The 16,694-nt window shown below is 43.7% G+C and overlaps 3 protein-coding genes across 3 annotated transcripts; all 3 read left to right on the forward strand.

Annotated features, from left to right (window-relative positions):
* The first annotated feature begins 601 nt into the window (after positions 1-601).
* On the forward strand, positions 602-8,293 carry LOC130125993 (leucine-rich repeat-containing protein 74A). Its single transcript, XM_056295368.1, has 14 exons — positions 602-623; positions 3,472-3,582; positions 3,853-4,028; positions 4,113-4,220; positions 4,324-4,417; positions 4,609-4,658; positions 4,746-4,827; positions 4,973-5,058; positions 5,152-5,346; positions 5,477-5,572; positions 6,233-6,376; positions 6,712-6,816; positions 7,230-7,315; positions 7,678-8,293. Exons 1-14 carry the CDS (start codon positions 602-604, stop codon positions 8,291-8,293), a joined length of 1,971 nt encoding a protein of 656 aa, XP_056151343.1.
* Positions 8,294-9,632: 1,339 nt separating this feature from the next.
* Positions 9,633-11,662, forward strand: olfm4.1 (olfactomedin 4, tandem duplicate 1). Its single transcript, XM_056295369.1, has 5 exons — positions 9,633-9,686; positions 9,784-9,951; positions 10,062-10,274; positions 10,489-10,636; positions 10,729-11,662. The coding sequence occupies exons 1-5, from the start codon at positions 9,633-9,635 to the stop codon at positions 11,556-11,558; spliced, it is 1,413 nt and encodes a 470-aa protein (XP_056151344.1). The 3' UTR covers positions 11,559-11,662.
* Positions 11,663-13,400: 1,738 nt separating this feature from the next.
* Positions 13,401-16,143, forward strand: olfm4.2 (olfactomedin 4, tandem duplicate 2). Its single transcript, XM_056296447.1, is given in 6 exon segments — positions 13,401-13,531; positions 14,059-14,226; positions 14,519-14,731; positions 14,833-14,974; positions 15,208-15,504; positions 15,507-16,143. Coding segments are annotated over 6 exon segments (1,386 nt in total). The 5' UTR covers positions 13,401-13,459; the 3' UTR covers positions 16,001-16,143.
* The last annotated feature ends 551 nt before the right edge of the window (positions 16,144-16,694 follow it).

Consider the following 16,694-nt stretch of genomic DNA (forward strand, 5'->3'; position numbering starts at 1 on the left):
GACCAACTATATATTGTATGGTTTGGAGACAGTGGCACTGATGAAAAGACAGGGGGTGTAGCTGGAGGTGGCAGAGTTGAAGATGCTAAGATTTTCGTTGGGAGTGACGAAGAAGGACAGGATTAGGAATGAGTATATTAGAGGGCCAAAGAGGAGGTTTATGGATGTGGTGAGGGAAGACATGCAGGTGGCCAGTGTGACAGAGGAAGATGCAGAAGACAGGAAGAAATGGAAACGGATGATCCGCTGTGGCAGCCCCTAATGTGAGCAGCCGAAAGTAGTAGTAGTAGTAGATATTAGAGGGACAGCTCAGGTTGGACGGTTTGGAGACAAAGCAAAAGAGGCAAGATTGAGATGGTTTGGACATGTGCAGTGGAGAGATGCTGGTTATATTGGGAAAAGGATGCTGATGGAGCTGCTAGGCTCCTGCTAGGCCTAGCAGCTCCTCTGATGGAGCTGCTAGGCTCCATCAGAGGAAAAGAGGAAGGCCAAAAAGGTTTATGGATGTGGTGAGGGAGGACATGCAGGCAGCTAGCATGATGAAGGAAGATGCAGAGGACAGGAAGAGACAGAAACGGATGAGCCGCTGTGGCGACCCCTAATGGGAACAGTAGAAAGTAATAGTAGTACAGATAGAGTGAGTTCACATCAAGATTCTCACCTTCAAAGGGCATTACCTCTCTCAGTTGAGGGTAGTAACTCACAGAGGGGAAATGCCAGTCTGGGCAATGCATTATCTCTGGCAGGCCAGGTTGAGTTTGAGTCTCTGATAGAAGGGACCTCAGATCTAGCTTCAGACAGCTCCCTGAACCATGCATTTCTTCACAATTAGCCAATATGTACTCATTCCAGCATTCCACTCCTGCAGCTGCTGCTTGAGGTGAAGCTCCAGGATTCTCTATGCAGATTTTGTGTATTTGTTCCTCTGTTGGACATGTGGCTTCAAGGATGTTGTCTTCAGCTGACTGATTCTGGCATTGCACTGACTGATCTGACACTTGGCTAGTTGTCCCAGCAAGATAAATATTCCCTTCCATCTCATTTTGCTTAACATTCATCTCATGGAACAGAGTTTTTTTATTATCCTCCGCTCCATCTTTATTTCCATCATTCATCTCTGTTTTCCCTTCCTTCAATGCACTCCCTACCTCATCATTCCTCAATACTGCCTCCTTTTTAGTTTTCACATGCAAGACAGCACCAAGCTGTACTTTATCCATGACAGGAAGTTCAGCATCTTCCGTTCCTGCATCCGGCTCCTTCAGCCCTACTCCTGATCGGTCCCCTTCGAGCAGCACTTGGGCCAAGTCACTGTTCTTGCAGGCCTCTCTGAGACTACCATCTCTGAGAATACCATCCCAAACGCCCTTTCCATTAACCACCGCAGGAGAGAGATCCTTTCTTGAGGCATCTGTGTGAGAGACGTACTTCGATTACGATTACTTGCTATAAAGGAGATGCTCGTTTCTTCTTTGACTGTTACCTTTTAGTGCGTCGCGACGTTGAGATGCATGGTCGACACCCAAATCACCATTATCACCATCATCATTATCACTGTCGCCGCCAATATTTAAAAACAAAACAACGCGCACGTGGTGACGTTCTGACGTCATCGGTTGTCTGAACGCCACCCGCAAGCTAACGCACTCAACTACCCGACCGATATGCACAGTCAGCGTTTGAATGAGGACAAAAATATTAGACTTGATTCTGCAAACACGGGCAATAATGCAAACTGAGCGTATAATGAAAGACGAGCTAAAAACCACAGACCCACTGTTTGTTCTGACAAGCGTCAAGCCAAAGCGAACCGCTTGATCAGCAGTTAGCATTGGCTAAGGTTAGTGCTGAGTTCGAGACAGCCGTTATGCGGGATTGTACACAATTTTTTTTCTAAACAAAAAACAATTCTCAGAAAGCGTTTGACAACTTAAAACACACACGTTTACAGCGGCACTGTGAGCATTACCTGAGAATCGGGTGAAGAAGTAACGCGTCAACGGATAAAGCCCATAGTACAGCAGGCTGGCAATCATATTTCGGCTGGTCTCTAAAGCGCATGCGTTGTTTCGGGGGGGGGGGTATCATGGGTGTTCCCTTAATTGGAATGTTGGATTCAGTTCAAAAGTTACCACAAAACGTACCCCATTTTGTTGCAATGGTTTCATGCCCAGATTTCAAGTGTAAATGATAAATAATGACGGACACACGCATTCACACCTAGGGACACTTTAGTCCGGCTAATTCACCTGATCTACATGTCGCTGGACTGTGGGAGGAAACCGCATGACCCGGAGGAAACCCATGTGATGGTCTGGCGGCCTGTCCGGGGTGTCTCCCCGCCAGCCGCCCAATGACTGCTGGGATAGGCTCCAGCATCCCCGCGACCCTGAGAGCAAGATAAGCGGTTTGGACAATGGATGGATGGATGGATGGTTTAAAGTTGAACAATGAAACAGCAATAGTCTAATGAGGACTTTTATCAGGGTTTACTAAAGACAGTGTCTACTTTAGTGCTGACCTGTCTTATTCAGTGATGTTAATAACAACAACAATTGGGAAAGACAAACAAATTCAAATGATGTATCGAGGATACAAGTTATCGATGTCTTTTGCTCTTTTGTTTCAGATTGTTGTAATCACAGAGTAGTTCACTGAGGACTACAAGTGCAATCAAAGACAAGGGGATGGGACCTTCAAGCAAAAGTAATGGGAAAAAAACTGAATCAGATTTGTCTCAAAACAATATTATGAAGAGAAACAATAAATGCAAAAAACATGATTGTATAGTATGTTATCATATCTTACAGACAAGGACAGCAAACCACGTTTTTTCCAAAACACAAACAAATACCTATCGATTTGTATCTGAAGTAAATAATTCCTCACAAATACAGTATTTCTAAATGTAGATTTAGCTTTTTCTTCAAATAGTAGCTTTATATTGTATTTAAAGGTTTGCATCTGTATTAATAAATAACAAACCTCGTGGATCAGTTCACGTTTGTTTACGGATATCTGAGACAAATGTAGTACCAGGCTCAAGTCCTCCAATCCCCATGCAGATTTTACTTTCCAAGGGATATTCACGTCAGCCAATCACATCACTATATGTTCTGCATCCTCAACTGCCGCCTTGTTCATCCAACGAGGAATTAATTTTGTTTCCGTCTCAACCTCTTATAACTTATATCTACTTCAGGAGAGTCAAACTATTACACACACAGCACATTTAACCATAGTGATTGTTAAAATATTCATGGCACTCCACAGGGTATGCATCCTCATAGATAGGGTTACCTAATGGACTGCATACGCGTATTTAATTTCACAGCACCAGCTCTTACAGACAAAGAGGTTGAATGAAAAAGTTGAGAGGTGAAGAAAGGACCGTATAGCTAGAAATTGTATTTAAATAGGACTTAGGTTCATGTCTGAGGTAAATTTTGAGTTACGTATAGAGAAACAGAGTAATGTCCATACTGTCCCTCGAGTCGCTCTGCTTAAGAGATGATGATTATCAATCCTCTACGGAAAGCACAGGTTTGGATGATGAATTTGACACAGACTTGGAGGTTGATGGTGATGGTGATGGTGAGTACAGCATTTAAAATGTTTCTAAAGAATTGTGATATTGCACTAAGCGTTTTCACTACTGGATCTCCTCAAAAGAAAACGTCTTATTTGCCTTACAACTAGATTTCATTTAAAAAAAAAGAAAGGTTGCGTTGAACATGATTCATCTGCAAAAACATGTCCATAGCATGGGCTAATTTCAAGGGGAAAAAGGTGTTAGGCTACTGTAAATTTCTGTTTTCCTTGTTATCTGATAGTGTCTTCTCTTACTGTCAGAAATGGAGAGAAATGTTCAGTTCCCATTTACTGCTGAGGTGTACCTACAGGCCTGCAAACTAGTGGGTGTAGTGCCTGTCTCTTACTTTATACGAAGCCAAGGCACTTCCACCATGTGTCTCAACCACCACGGGCTAGGACCTTTAGGGGGCAAGGCGCTTGCAATTGCTCTGGTGGTGAGTTGGAAATGAATTTGCTGGTTCATTATTCTAAATCTTACTTTAATGTCAAAGAATGCTGATGAGCTACATTTCATTTAGAGTGACATGTACATAAATACACTGGAACTGGCAGACAATCACCTTTTAGCTGAGGGAGCCAAATACTTTGTGGAGATGTTGAAGGCTAATTTCACCATCCAGAATCTGGTATGTGCTTCTCACCAGCCACTAGAGGACGCTAATGCCATATCGGTCATAGCCTTCCTGTAACTGAACGTTTACTGAATTAACAGCAGTTTCCCCCCCACAGGATTTGTCCAACAACCACCTGCAGTCCCCAGGTGCTGAATGTATTGCTAAAATGCTGTTGGAAAACAGTTCAATAAAATCAATCAAACTTTCAGGTAATGTGCATATCTAGCAGCATTTACCAATACGGTGGGGAGGAAACGTGTAAAGAGAATATCCCTACAGAAACAATAAAAAAAATTACTGTTGTTCTTCTACTTCTTTCTTCCTCTATCTCTTCTCACTTGCTTCAAGAATATCTTGAAAACTCACAAAGATTGTGTCTTTTTTTCTTTTATTTTGATAGGAAATGGATTTACTGAGGATGACGCCAAATTCTTTGCGGATGCTTTGGCGGTAAGTGTTAGAAGAATAAACCCAATTACAACCAACTGATCCCTAAACATTTCTTGAGAGATGCTAACTTTTTACCTCCTCCATTAGAGCAATTACAGAGTAAAGGAACTGGACCTGAGTCATAACCTCTTCTGTGGACGAGGAGGCGAACATTTGGGACAGCTGTTGGGCAAGTTGAACTTGAGCAGTTCTAATAGTGTTTTAGCAGTGTTTCACCAGCATGATTTACTAATATACCAAGTCATTAGTGTGAGTAATGGACAAAATGTATGTTTCATTTGTGGCTATCTACTCCCAATCTTTCAATTTCACAGCAAACAATGAGGGTCTGGAAGTTCTTGACCTGAGCTGGAATCATCTTAGAATGAAAGGGGCTGTAGCCTTTTGTGCTGGTCTTAAGGTGCAGTGTGGATATTAAGAACGATTCACTTAATCTTTAGATGATTTGTGACATAGCATTTTGGCAAAATTAGCATATAATCGCCCTATGTAGGTGAATGTGTCCTTGAAACACCTGGATTTGTCATGGAATGGTTTTGGGAATGAGGGAGCCCTGGCTCTGGGCGAGGCCCTGAAGTACAACAACACTCTGGTTCACATGGACCTCAGCAACAACCGCATTACCAACGAGGGTGTGGGCATGCTGTGTAAGGGTCTGGAGGTCAATGACACGCTTCGAGTCCTGTTGGTGGGTGGATGACACGGTGTTGAATCAGTAGTGTGGTATTCAGTGCCAGCATCGACATTTCCTACGATAGTTCAAATTACACTGTGTGGTACTTCTATCAAGTTACCATGCGGTTGGTTCTGTGTTTCAGCTGGCGTACAATTCACTAACAGTAGAGGGAGCGCTGGCCCTGGTTAATGTGGTGAAGAACACATCCAGAACCGCTTTGGAGGAGATTAACATATGTGTGAGTGACCGGTGTGGCGCCGTCATACCCTGATTGTGACCATCCTGTCACACTGCTGCTCAAATAAACTAGTGTAATTTAGATCATGCCTTAAACACCGCCTTACCTCCAGCTTGGTTGAGTGGGAAACCAGATGTGGGTATGTGTCCTGGTCTTAGCACTAGCGCCTCCTCTGGTCGGTTGGGACACCTGTTCGTGGGGAAGGGGAAACTGGGGGGAATGGCGTGATCCTCCCACGTGCTACGTCCCCCTGGCGAAACTCCTCATGGGTGAAAAGAAGCGGCTGGCGACTCCACATGTATCGGAAGAGGCATGTGGTAGTCTGCAGCCATCCCCGGATCAGCAGAGGGAGTGGAGCAGTGACCGGGACGGCTTGGAAAATAGGGTAATTGGCCAAGCACAATTGGGGAAAAGAAAAGAAAGCTAATCATACAAAGCAATTTGGGGAAAATAGGTTGTCAGGAAAAAGATCACAGCCCTTCATAATACACAATAATTATGTTAATGTATTTTTACACTGACACAAAGAACAACAGACAGAACTTCTTCTACACTGCCAGTGACATTAAGACTGTGGTCATTTGGACACTGTATGATATACAGGTACAGGTACTGTGGTTCATAATGTATTTAAATCGATGCATGTGTTGGCCTGAGCAGAACGTGCTGGTGAATGAGAATTTTGTGCAGCTGCTTGACTTGACGTGTCTGGAGCACCCTAGTCTGGAAGTGCAGTATGGAGGGGTGGGGGGCTTCATCGCTAAGAAGCCTCCTAAACGCCTCGACCCAATGAAAGTCATCCAGGTGTGTTTGGTCATCTAAAAAAAATAATTTTTTTTTAGAAACCTAATATTGAGAATTAAGACTTACTTTGAATTTACTGTCATGTACTGAAAAAAAGTGTCCCCCATGGACAAAATTTGGAAATGTCTAATAATGTCAATATGCCATATTCCATATAGTTTCATAAGCAGTTTTGCATTTGAGCAATAATTTGGTAAACCTGACTTTAAAATGAGGATTATTGGCTGTCGGAATCACACCTCACAAAATCAGGTTTGTTAAACACTGTACTGTGTGATTGGATGTGAAGAAAATATTTACTATGGTGAAAAAGCCCTTTCCCACTCTTTTGGAAGGATTATCTGGATCAGCGCAAGCTACGCCTATGGGATTTCTTCCGGAACATTGACAAAGACGGTACCATGCGAGTCCCTGTCGCTGACTTCAGGAAAGCAGTCCAGGTTTCCAACTAAATGTTTATTTACTGAACTGCCAGTGACATTTTCAGGAACCACCAAAGTGATGATATTCTCGTGACAAAAAATTAAAATTTCTTTTTTACACTTGTGGTAACATGAAAGATAGTTATATTATATATTGTCTTTCTTCAGGAAATATATTTCCTGTGCATTAAAACACATGTTTTCCTCCATGCATATGCATTCATACACTGGTACATGGCTGCACAGTTACATCTACATACTACAAACACATGTGTGTACTTGACAGTCGAACTGGTTGCTCATGTATGAATACTGCAGAGTAGTGAATAAGTATTTTGCAAAGTAAAAAGATGGAGAGCTGCAACTTGATTCATCACTGTATCAGGAAAAACTGCTATCCTTTTTCCTTCTGTCAAATCGAACCACGATAGCAATCCAGCATTCCCTTGGTTCGCTACCAGATCGAAGAGCTAATTGAGAGACTCGATCGTGAAAGGACTGGAATGGTAGACTACAGGTGAGCATGTCCCATAGAATAACACCATGTTATTATAGTTACACATGAGATCATCTGACTGTTTTATGAAGAAGAAGGTCTATTGCTGCATTTTATGGTTGAGAGAAGTTAGACAATATTGATGATGGGTATGTGAATATTATCTGTTTTATTGATGGTGTAGCTGAGCCAAGGCTATTTCGATTACAGGCTGGGAGTTTATCTACACCCTTGACCTAGAATGATACCCTCTGAAGTAACACTGTTTTATAATGTGTGACGATGACAGATGACACAGGGAGGTGCTCTGTTTACAATGACCAAATTGTTCAGAAAGAGCAAATTGAGATTCTCAGAGATGGGTTCCTGACATCTCTTTGCAGGGGACTGGCAGACACCAGGAAACAGATGATGAGGGATCACCGCCGTCAGCTGCGTAAGGTGGAATCACGTCAGAAAAAGGAGAAGCAGAAGAGCGAGCGAATCCTGAAGACCTTCCAGAGCGCAGTGGAGGCCGTTACACCCCACAGCTCCTTAGTCATATCTCCAGGAGGTGCCAAAGAGGATTCAAACGGCCCCTACCACTTCTCCGCTACCCCTCTTAGTTCCTGGCACCACATTGTCATGTCCAACAGTAGCCGCTACTCCATTACCAACCTGGGCAACGAGCATGTCCACCTGCCCATGCTAAGAAGCGCCACCCATCGCCGACCCCCCAGTTCCCCGGCAATGCGCTCTTACTCCCAGCCCAACCTGCTGGATGGCTCCCCCTGCTATTCCCCAGTCAAGCCCAACTCCGCTCGGGGTATGCACTCTGATCCAGCAATGGATCATAGCAAGCTAAGCCCCACTGCTAACCACCTGACCAGGTCCAGGCCTGCTCTCAACGCCAAGCAGCCAGTGGCAAAAACCAAAACCAACAAAGTCAAGAAGAAGAAAACTAAGAAACAGCTGAAAAAAAACTTAAAGAATCCTAAACAGGGCGTCCGGGTAGCATAGCGTTCTATTCCATTGCCTACCAACACGGGGCTCGGCGGTTCGAATCCCCGTGTTACCTCCAGCTTGGTCGGGCGTCCCTACAGACACAATTGGCCGTGTCTGCGGGTGGGAAGCGAGATGTGGGTACATGTCCTGGTCGCTGCATTAGCGCCTCCTCTAGTCGGTCGGGGCGCTTGTTTAGGGGGGAGGGGGAACTGGGGGGGAATAGCGTGATCCTCCCATGTGCTACGTCCTCCTGGTGAAACTCCCCACTGTCAGGTGAAAAGAAGCGACTGGCGACTCCACATGTATCAGTATCAGAGGAGGCATGTGGTAGTCTGCAGCCCTCCTCCGATCGGTAGAGGGGGTGGAGCAGCGACTGGGATAACTCAGAAGAGTGGGGTAATTGGCCGGATACAATTGGGGAGAAAAAGGGGGAAAAAAATCCCCAAAAAAAGAATCCTAAACAAACCCTGAAGTGACTGCATTAGATAGACCATAGAGTGCAATACTATATGGTGTAGTTACGGTGCTGTGATTCTTTTTCTTTAGGCGAAACCTGCAACTTCATTACACACAGCTACTCAATAAAGAGTGTGAATAGACGACGTGTCTCTGTAAATGTAAATCAATAGAGGAACGCTGCATTGAATTTAAACATATTCCTTGGTGGTGGTGTTCTCTGGAGATGTGGGGTTTCCATATAATAAAGAAAAGAAGAAGAAAAATCCAAGGCACTCTACTCTGTGTGGTAGGGTATAAAAAGCCTTTATTGTACTTATAATGGAATTAAGTATTATGACTTACCCAAGTACAATAAAGGCTTCTTAATAATCTACAGAGGAGATTTCCTTGGATTTTCTCTTTGTTTCTTTGATTGTTTCAGTACAGTTTGTGTTCAAATCTGTTGGAAAGAAAAAGAACTAGTTTGCTTGGTATATATTATTGTTAGGATTGTATAGAGGTATTCAGTCAGTAAAACACATTTCGTGCCAGTCTATTCTTTTACCCTGTCTAGTTATGAGTCCCATGGAAACAGAATATTTCCATTAAATCTGGAAACATACGAACTCTTGATATAATAACAACAACAATAATAATAGTAGTTAATAATAATATCATCATAAAAAATCTCAACATCAACACTTAACATTTTTGTATCCTTCACACTAAAACTATGAGAAGAATGTCTATTTGTTTAAGATGAAATGACATGTCATAGGATGGGCTTGCATGATGTTTGCCTTTGCTAATGATGCTGTGAATGGGGACAGGTGCTGAGACCTCTAGGATGATAGGACAGGTTATTTAAGCTTGGAGGTAGAGCTATCTCAATCAGAAGCACTTTGACTGCGCCACAATGACTGGCGCGCTGTATTTCTTAGCTCTGCTAAGCTCCACAATGGCCTCGGCGGTATGTATGATGTGCTTCATGTTCATACATTTACCCTTTTCTTCAAACTACTATGATTGTTGTTGTTGGCCTCTCTGTTCATGTGTTTCTTTTTTAGAGGGTGGGCCTATGGGGCCAAGGGAGGAATGGGACGGGGGATTGGGAAGGAAAGCGGTGTACCTGTGATGCCTTCTTGCCAAGTTCCACCTTCCCTGTGAAAGACCTGGTGGTGATAGAGCAGACTGCTGTGGAGATCACCCATAAGCTGGAGCTGGAGATGGGCAAGGTCCTAAGACACACTCCAACCATTCAGTAATAGGTTACAAAATAAATAAATAAAAATACATGCCACACCAAATGTGCGTGTTAATGACTTTTGTACTTTCTTTATTATAGCTGGAGACCTATGAGAGCAAGCTGACAGCATATGCTGAGAAGATTGTAAACTTGACAGCTGAAATTGAGAGGATGGAGAAGAACCCTGACTCATACACTGAAGCCCACCTGCAGGATGTGAAGGTGGAGATTAAACAAGTCGAGGCACTAATCGTTGAGCTTCAGGCTTCAATTCAAGGATCCACCACCGTCCTCGAGTCTTTGCGTGTACAGGTGAGTTGTTTACAGATGCCAGAGAAGATACAGTAGCAGACATAGATAGTAATTTCAGTAACAGCTTGATACAGAATGATTTAGTATCAGAAGCGCCTTTGTATATGAAGACCTTACTTTGAAGTGAGAAGAGATGTTTGCCTCTGATATATCAAATATTTTACAATGCGGGTCAACCAGATTATGATTATTATGGCATGTTTTTTTCCCCAAGGTAAATGCCATGGTGGTGACCCTGACCAAGCTTGAAAAGACTCATGACAAGAACCTGGTTCTGGTGACTCGTCGTGAGTATACCAACATCCAGCTGCAACTAGAGGAGTGCGAGAGACGCCACCAGGAGCTCTTCAACCCCAACATCGGTGAGAAGATCCTTCACATTGTGACTCAAATCCAAGCGCAAATCTTTCTTTGGGCTCAACTAACTCTTGATTTACTTTTCTTCTTTCCTCAGGGTCTTGTGCACACACGGGTATAATCAGAGTCAGCAAGCCCTTCGTCAGCCAGTTGAATGCCCATCTAAATTCTGGCTACAAATATGGAGGCTGGGGCAAAGATTCAAAGCCTGTTCACGGTAGTGAATCTATGTACTGGTACGCTGGGTACAGCAGCCCCTCGATTGTTGACATTAAACTTTATGCTGACTACAAGAATCTCATTCTGAGAAACAACTTCCAGCATCACAATTTACAGAGTGGCTGGACTGGCACGGGAAACAATTTCATTGTCCGTGACAATACCCTGTACTATCAGGTCAACAACCCATTTAGCATGGCCAAACTGAATTTCACCTCAATGAAATATGACTACAGGGTGGTTCCCAAGGCCAGCTCCAGATTCTCCTACAGTCACAGCTACTCTCAGGGCTTTGACTTTGCTGCTGATGAGAGCGGGCTGTGGGTGACTTACGCCTCAGAGGAGTCTGGTGGCCGATTGATTTTGGCTAAAATCAATGAGCCTTCTTTTGGGATAGAGCAGGAGCGGCAGACTAGTGTGTACAAACCAGGGGTGACCAATGCCTTCATGGTGTGCGGGGTTCTCTATGCTGTTAGAACGGTTGATATACAAACAGAAGAGATATTTTACAAGTACGACACCAATACAAAACGAGAGAGCTACGTCAGTATTTCCTTTGAGAGGTTCCAGGAGACCTTTGCCAACCTGGACTACAATCCCACTGATCAGAAACTTTATATGTATAACAATGGCTACTATGTTAACTACCATCTGTGGTTCAACCATACAACGAAAGCCACTGATGAGTCACCAGCCCTCTTGAGCTGATCATAGTCTTGCTTATGGCCAGACACCCTCGACACACCTCCCCACACTCCACACAATGACATCAAAAACACAGTCAACGCCCGGCGAGGCCGCCACCAGACCGACCTCGGTGTTATCGGACCTGCTGGTCTGCATGGGCTAACAGTTAGCTTAGCCTTCCCTGCTTCCGCGTCCTGTCAGACAACCCTCAGTGTTACCTCCTCAGACGCAGCTCCGGGCAGGGCTGTAGTCCCTGGGTCTACAGGACGTAGCAGACAGAGCTCTCTCAGTTGATCCAGCGCCAGCTCTCCCAGCCATCAAACGAAGACAACTTAGATGTAGACGTGGACAAAGATGCTGCATGGACGGTACTGGGTGAGGCTGCCGCAAATGTGAATTCACACCGCCATCTTCCCACACCGGTACTCGACGAGGCTGCTGCAAACGTGAATTCACGCTGCCATCTTCCCACATATTATGAATCATCATTGTTAGAAATGTACAAAATGCCAATTTTCCAAATTCTCCAACTCCTTAAGAAACTATGTTAAAACATCCCTTACTCGGTATGTCTAAAGCTGTGAATAAAGCTGTGGCACGTTTTGAACAAAATAAATTTGCCCACAATAACTTCTTCACTCGCTGTTGTAGTATGCATCCATTTCAGTTTCCCACTATGGCCCTTGTACACCCAGAATGACAAGCATTGCTTTGCAACATAACACACAGTTGTATGTGATGTGGCACATAACACCTATGTTAATCATTCAGTGTTAAAAGTAGCACATCATTAAATCAATGACAAAGAAATGAGTAAATATAATCATTGTTGAATTACACATGGCCATTGTAACTCTAGTTAATGTGCACGGTAATTTGCACATGAAACCGATCGTTGTTTTCTGTCGTTATGCCACTGTATTGGTTATACCGGTGGGGATACCTGCAGTCAGTTGAGACTGAAGAGGTCACTTAGATGAGTGATGACACGTTTCTCTCTCAATAAATGTGTGCAGATGAACTGATTTAAATTTCTGTGATTTCCTTACCCGGGTTATTGAGCATGCATAAAGACATTTAGATGTACTATGTAGAAAAAAATAGCATTAAACATACTGCAGATAGAATTTGATTATTTAGTTTGGGTTTGATTGAGACAAAAGTTTTGGCTTTGATTTAAGCTAGCCAGTAGCATGTTATGGAACTAGAGCGCTAACTGTAAATGTGCTAACGAAAAGTCACCCATCTCATCACAGTTATGACCTCGCAAGTCAGGAAGGTCTTTATCTCCGAGGACTGAGGTTTGAGATGGATTGGTGAAGTCTATCGGAATTAAGACGGCACCGGCTACTTGAGTCTATTAATCTGTCTGAGTATTAATTGTGTCAGTTAATATGTCGCATTTGCACCTTTTTGCCATTTCTGGCTGTGTAATTTTCGGCTGCGATCAAATTATCGAGAGTGAACGTGTCAAAGGCAGCAGGATGCCCTCCAAGTGCACTTACTTCTTCTGTATTGGTATTGATGGATTCAAACACAAAGCCATATCCTTTAAAGTGCCACTAAAAGCTGTCTGGACTGTCAGTATGTCAGATAGCTGGTGGTCGTATTAGTTTATGATCATCAGCCAAGCTCAGCTAAAACATCATAAATACCACAAGGCGATGTTCCCAGGAAGGACAACACATGACACTTTTCGCTGCCGCTTTTCGCTGTTAACGTCGTAAAGACAACTGGAAAATGTCGACTGTTATCGAAGGTAAACAAGCATAAACCGTGTCATGTTTGTCGATGTACTTAAAAGTTTCGGGCAGGAAATGCAATACCTCTGAGAAGTAGCAAGCTGTGTTGGGGTGAGATGGTAAGAAGAGTCTTTAAAAGCCCATTGACAGGAACAGCGGGCAGACATCCGAGTTTAAGAGATGAGCGGAGACATGTGGCTTCCCGTCGCACTGCTGATCCTGCCTGTCCTCAGCCCTGCTTCGGCTTGGATAGTAAGCGATGCTCACCTGCCATTTAGGAAATATACAGATGAAGGGCGTCCGGGTTCCGTAGCGGTCTATTCTGTTGCCTACCAACATAGGGCGGTTCGAATCTCCGTGTTACCTCCGGCTTGGCCGGGCGTCCCTACAGACACAATTGGCCGTGTCTGCGGGTGGGAAGCCGGATGTGGGTATGTGTCCTGGTCGCTGCACTAGCGCCTCCTCTGGTCGGTCGGGGCGCCTGTTCGGGAGGGAGGGGGAACTGGGGGGGAATAGCGTGATCCTCCCACGCGCTACGCCCCCCTGGTGAAATTCTTCACTGTCAGGCGAAAAGAAGCGGCTGGGGACTCCACATGTATCGGAGGAAGCATGTGGTAGTCTGCAGCCCTCCCCGGATAGGCAGAGGGGGTGGAGCAGCGACCGGGACGGCTCAGAAGAGTGGGTAATTGGCCAGATATGTAATTGGGGAGAAAAAGGGGGGGGGTGTACAGATGAATTGTAAACCTTATGGTGAACTTTGCTAAATCTGTATTTTGTAGCCCTCGGAGGACTGGGGGTCTGGGAATGTGACGGCGTCTGAAGGTGAGTCCGGCCAGTGTCTTTGCCATGTGAATCTGCCTGACACCACCTTCCCTGCTAACCGGATGGAGCACATGCAGCAAGTCACCAAGGATTTTATTCTGGAAGTGGAAATCCAGATCAACAAGGTACCATAGTACTTCCTCAGACTACCCAACGCTTATTTTCTTTCTTTCTTTTTTGTGTGTCTTTTTGCATCACTCTTTGGTGTGTAATTATATCATCACAGTCATTACATGTGCAATAAGCCAAAATGCTTTTGGGCCATGTTTAACAGAAAAGTTGTCACTGTATTGCTCTATAGGGCATAACTCTAACTCTGCTGAGAAAATGTAAAAGAAGTGCTGTGTTAATTTTTCCACCATGCTTAGTCTTGTAATATTTCTTGACATGATAACTCAAATTGTTTTTCTCCTTTAGATGATCAGCTACAAGGGTAAGCTGCAGATCTTTTTGGGAGAATTGAAGGAAATGAACCTTCGTGTGGAAATGCTGGAAAGTAGCCCAGACAAGTACATCAAACTGGACTTTGAGCTTCTCAGGATTGAGCTGAGGGAGTTTAAAGCTCTGGTGTCCCAGCTGAAAACGTCCCTCAACTCCTCCTCCCCCATGTTCGACACTCTCTATTCTGAGGTAAAACAGCAAATTAACGAGTTAAGGCACACCCAAAGAAGTGGGTCCCTTCATTGATGGAACTGTAGGTTTTGACACATTTTGCTAACTGTTTTGCTCAGATCCACAACATGAGCCTCATTGTCGACCAATTGGAGACTTATGACAAGAGCAATCTGGATGTGATCCGCATTGAGTTTGCCAAACTGCAGAAGAAACTGGAGGAGTACCAGACGGAGCAAGATGCCATCACGCCAGATATTGGTAAGGCCCTCGATCAACTCACAACGATGGGCAATTGCCTAAATGTTAGATGCAGAAAATCAATCAGTCAAATTTCATTCATACAGTATAGCACATGTTCATACAAAATGCAACACATTTTACATTACAGATGAGAAATAACAAAGAATATTCATGTACAATGTACCAAATATACCAAAGTGGATGCACAACAGCCTGTGGCAGTATTAATCTTGTTTCATATTTCTTCCTAGGCAACTGCAATCACAAAGGTATCGCCAGCATCAGCAAGCCAATAGTCAGTCAGCTGAATGCTCACTTGAGTGCAGATTACAGATATGGGGGCTGGGGAAAAGACTCCAAACCTGTTCGTGGGTATGAATCAATGTACTGGTACGGTGCATATAGCAGTCCCTCAGTGTATGAGTTTTATTTGTACTCCAACTATGATAAACTCATTCTGAGGACCGCATTCAAACGCCATAGTCTACCAAGTTCATGGGAAGGCTACGGCAACAATTACATTGTTCACGGTAACACCATTTATTACAGCACAACACGCCATTCAGTATGACTAAACTAAATTTGACCTCTTCTAAATATGATTACCGAGTGATTCCGCAGGCTAGTCAACGGTTTTCATACAGTTACTCAGACAATCAGAACATGGATTTTGCAGCCGATGAGCATGGATTGTGGGTAATGTATGCTACAGAGGAGGCCAAAGGCAAAATGGTTATATCCAAAATAGATGAGGCATCATTTGGTGTTGAGGAGCAATGGAATACTGGCGTGTATAAGCAGCTGGTTGGCAACGCTTTCATGGTGTGCGGGGTGATGTACGCCACAAGGTCTGTAGATCTGAAAACAGAGGAAATCTTCTACTCGTACAATACCAAGACTGGGGAGGAGAAACACTTCAACATTCGATTTGAAAAATTTCAGGAGCGTTATTTCAACCTGGACTACAATCCCTCTGATCAGAAGCTCTACATGTACAATGATGGGTACTACGTATCGTACAATGTGCGCTTCAGCAAAGATTAGCTGCCTCCTCTTTGTGATCTGCTGTATTGTGATTGATACAACTGATTATTTTGAATGTCTTTTTTCACTGACACTGAGAAATTATACTATCCATAGACTTCCTGTTGTTGAAATTTATTTCCTTCTTCATGAAATAAAATCAAATTGAGCATTCAGATAAGTTGTATGTCTGTATTTTTTACTTTATTTTTATGCATTAGATTACTATTCTGACTGACTGCATAATATTGTATTGACTGGTATTAAAAAAAAGGCTAGGTCCCAAAGATACACAATAACAACGATTAGCATAAGATCCAACAGCTCAGCTGCAAACTTGCAACTACAAAAAAAAAAAAAAAAAAGCAATTACAGAGAAATCTAGAATATAGTGCACTGATTCGACTTTGCTTCATATCACTGGTAAAACCTTCAGGTGAACAAGGCTCTCAGCTTTTTGCTCTACTTTAATCATCAGGCTACGAAGCTTCAAGATGGGCATGGCCAACATAATGGCAGTGGAATGTGCCATCTAAACCAGCAGAGAATATGACTAGACAGAGCTTATGACTACGAGACAAAAATGTTCAGATGGGGTAGGTCCATGTATGTGCCAGATTTCAGGACTGTGGCTGCGGATGGGGGGCCAATCTGGTAATCTGGTGTGTGAGGTGTCACATGTGATGACTGGATGAACAAACAGATAGAGACCAAT

This window comes from Lampris incognitus, chromosome 16 (genome assembly GCF_029633865.1).
Source record: "Lampris incognitus isolate fLamInc1 chromosome 16, fLamInc1.hap2, whole genome shotgun sequence".
NCBI lineage: Eukaryota > Metazoa > Chordata > Actinopteri > Lampriformes > Lampridae > Lampris > Lampris incognitus.

Excerpts from the sequence above, each read along its gene's own strand:
- LOC130125993 (XM_056295368.1), top strand. The coding sequence starts at position 602 with ATGGGAACAGTAGAAAGTAATA. Across the intron at positions 5,059-5,151 it reads CCTTTTGTGCTGGTCTTAAG|GTGAATGTGTCCTTGAAACA; the intron begins GTGCAGTGTGGA and ends CGCCCTATGTAG. Across the intron at positions 7,316-7,677 it reads ACTGGAATGGTAGACTACAG|GGGACTGGCAGACACCAGGA; the intron begins GTGAGCATGTCC and ends ATCTCTTTGCAG.
- olfm4.1 (XM_056295369.1), top strand. The coding sequence starts at position 9,633 with ATGACTGGCGCGCTGTATTTCTTAGCTCTGCTAAGCTCCACAATGGCC. Across the intron at positions 9,687-9,783 it reads GCTCCACAATGGCCTCGGCG|AGGGTGGGCCTATGGGGCCA; the intron begins GTATGTATGATG and ends TTTCTTTTTTAG. Across the intron at positions 10,637-10,728 it reads GCTCTTCAACCCCAACATCG|GGTCTTGTGCACACACGGGT; the intron begins GTGAGAAGATCC and ends TTCTTTCCTCAG.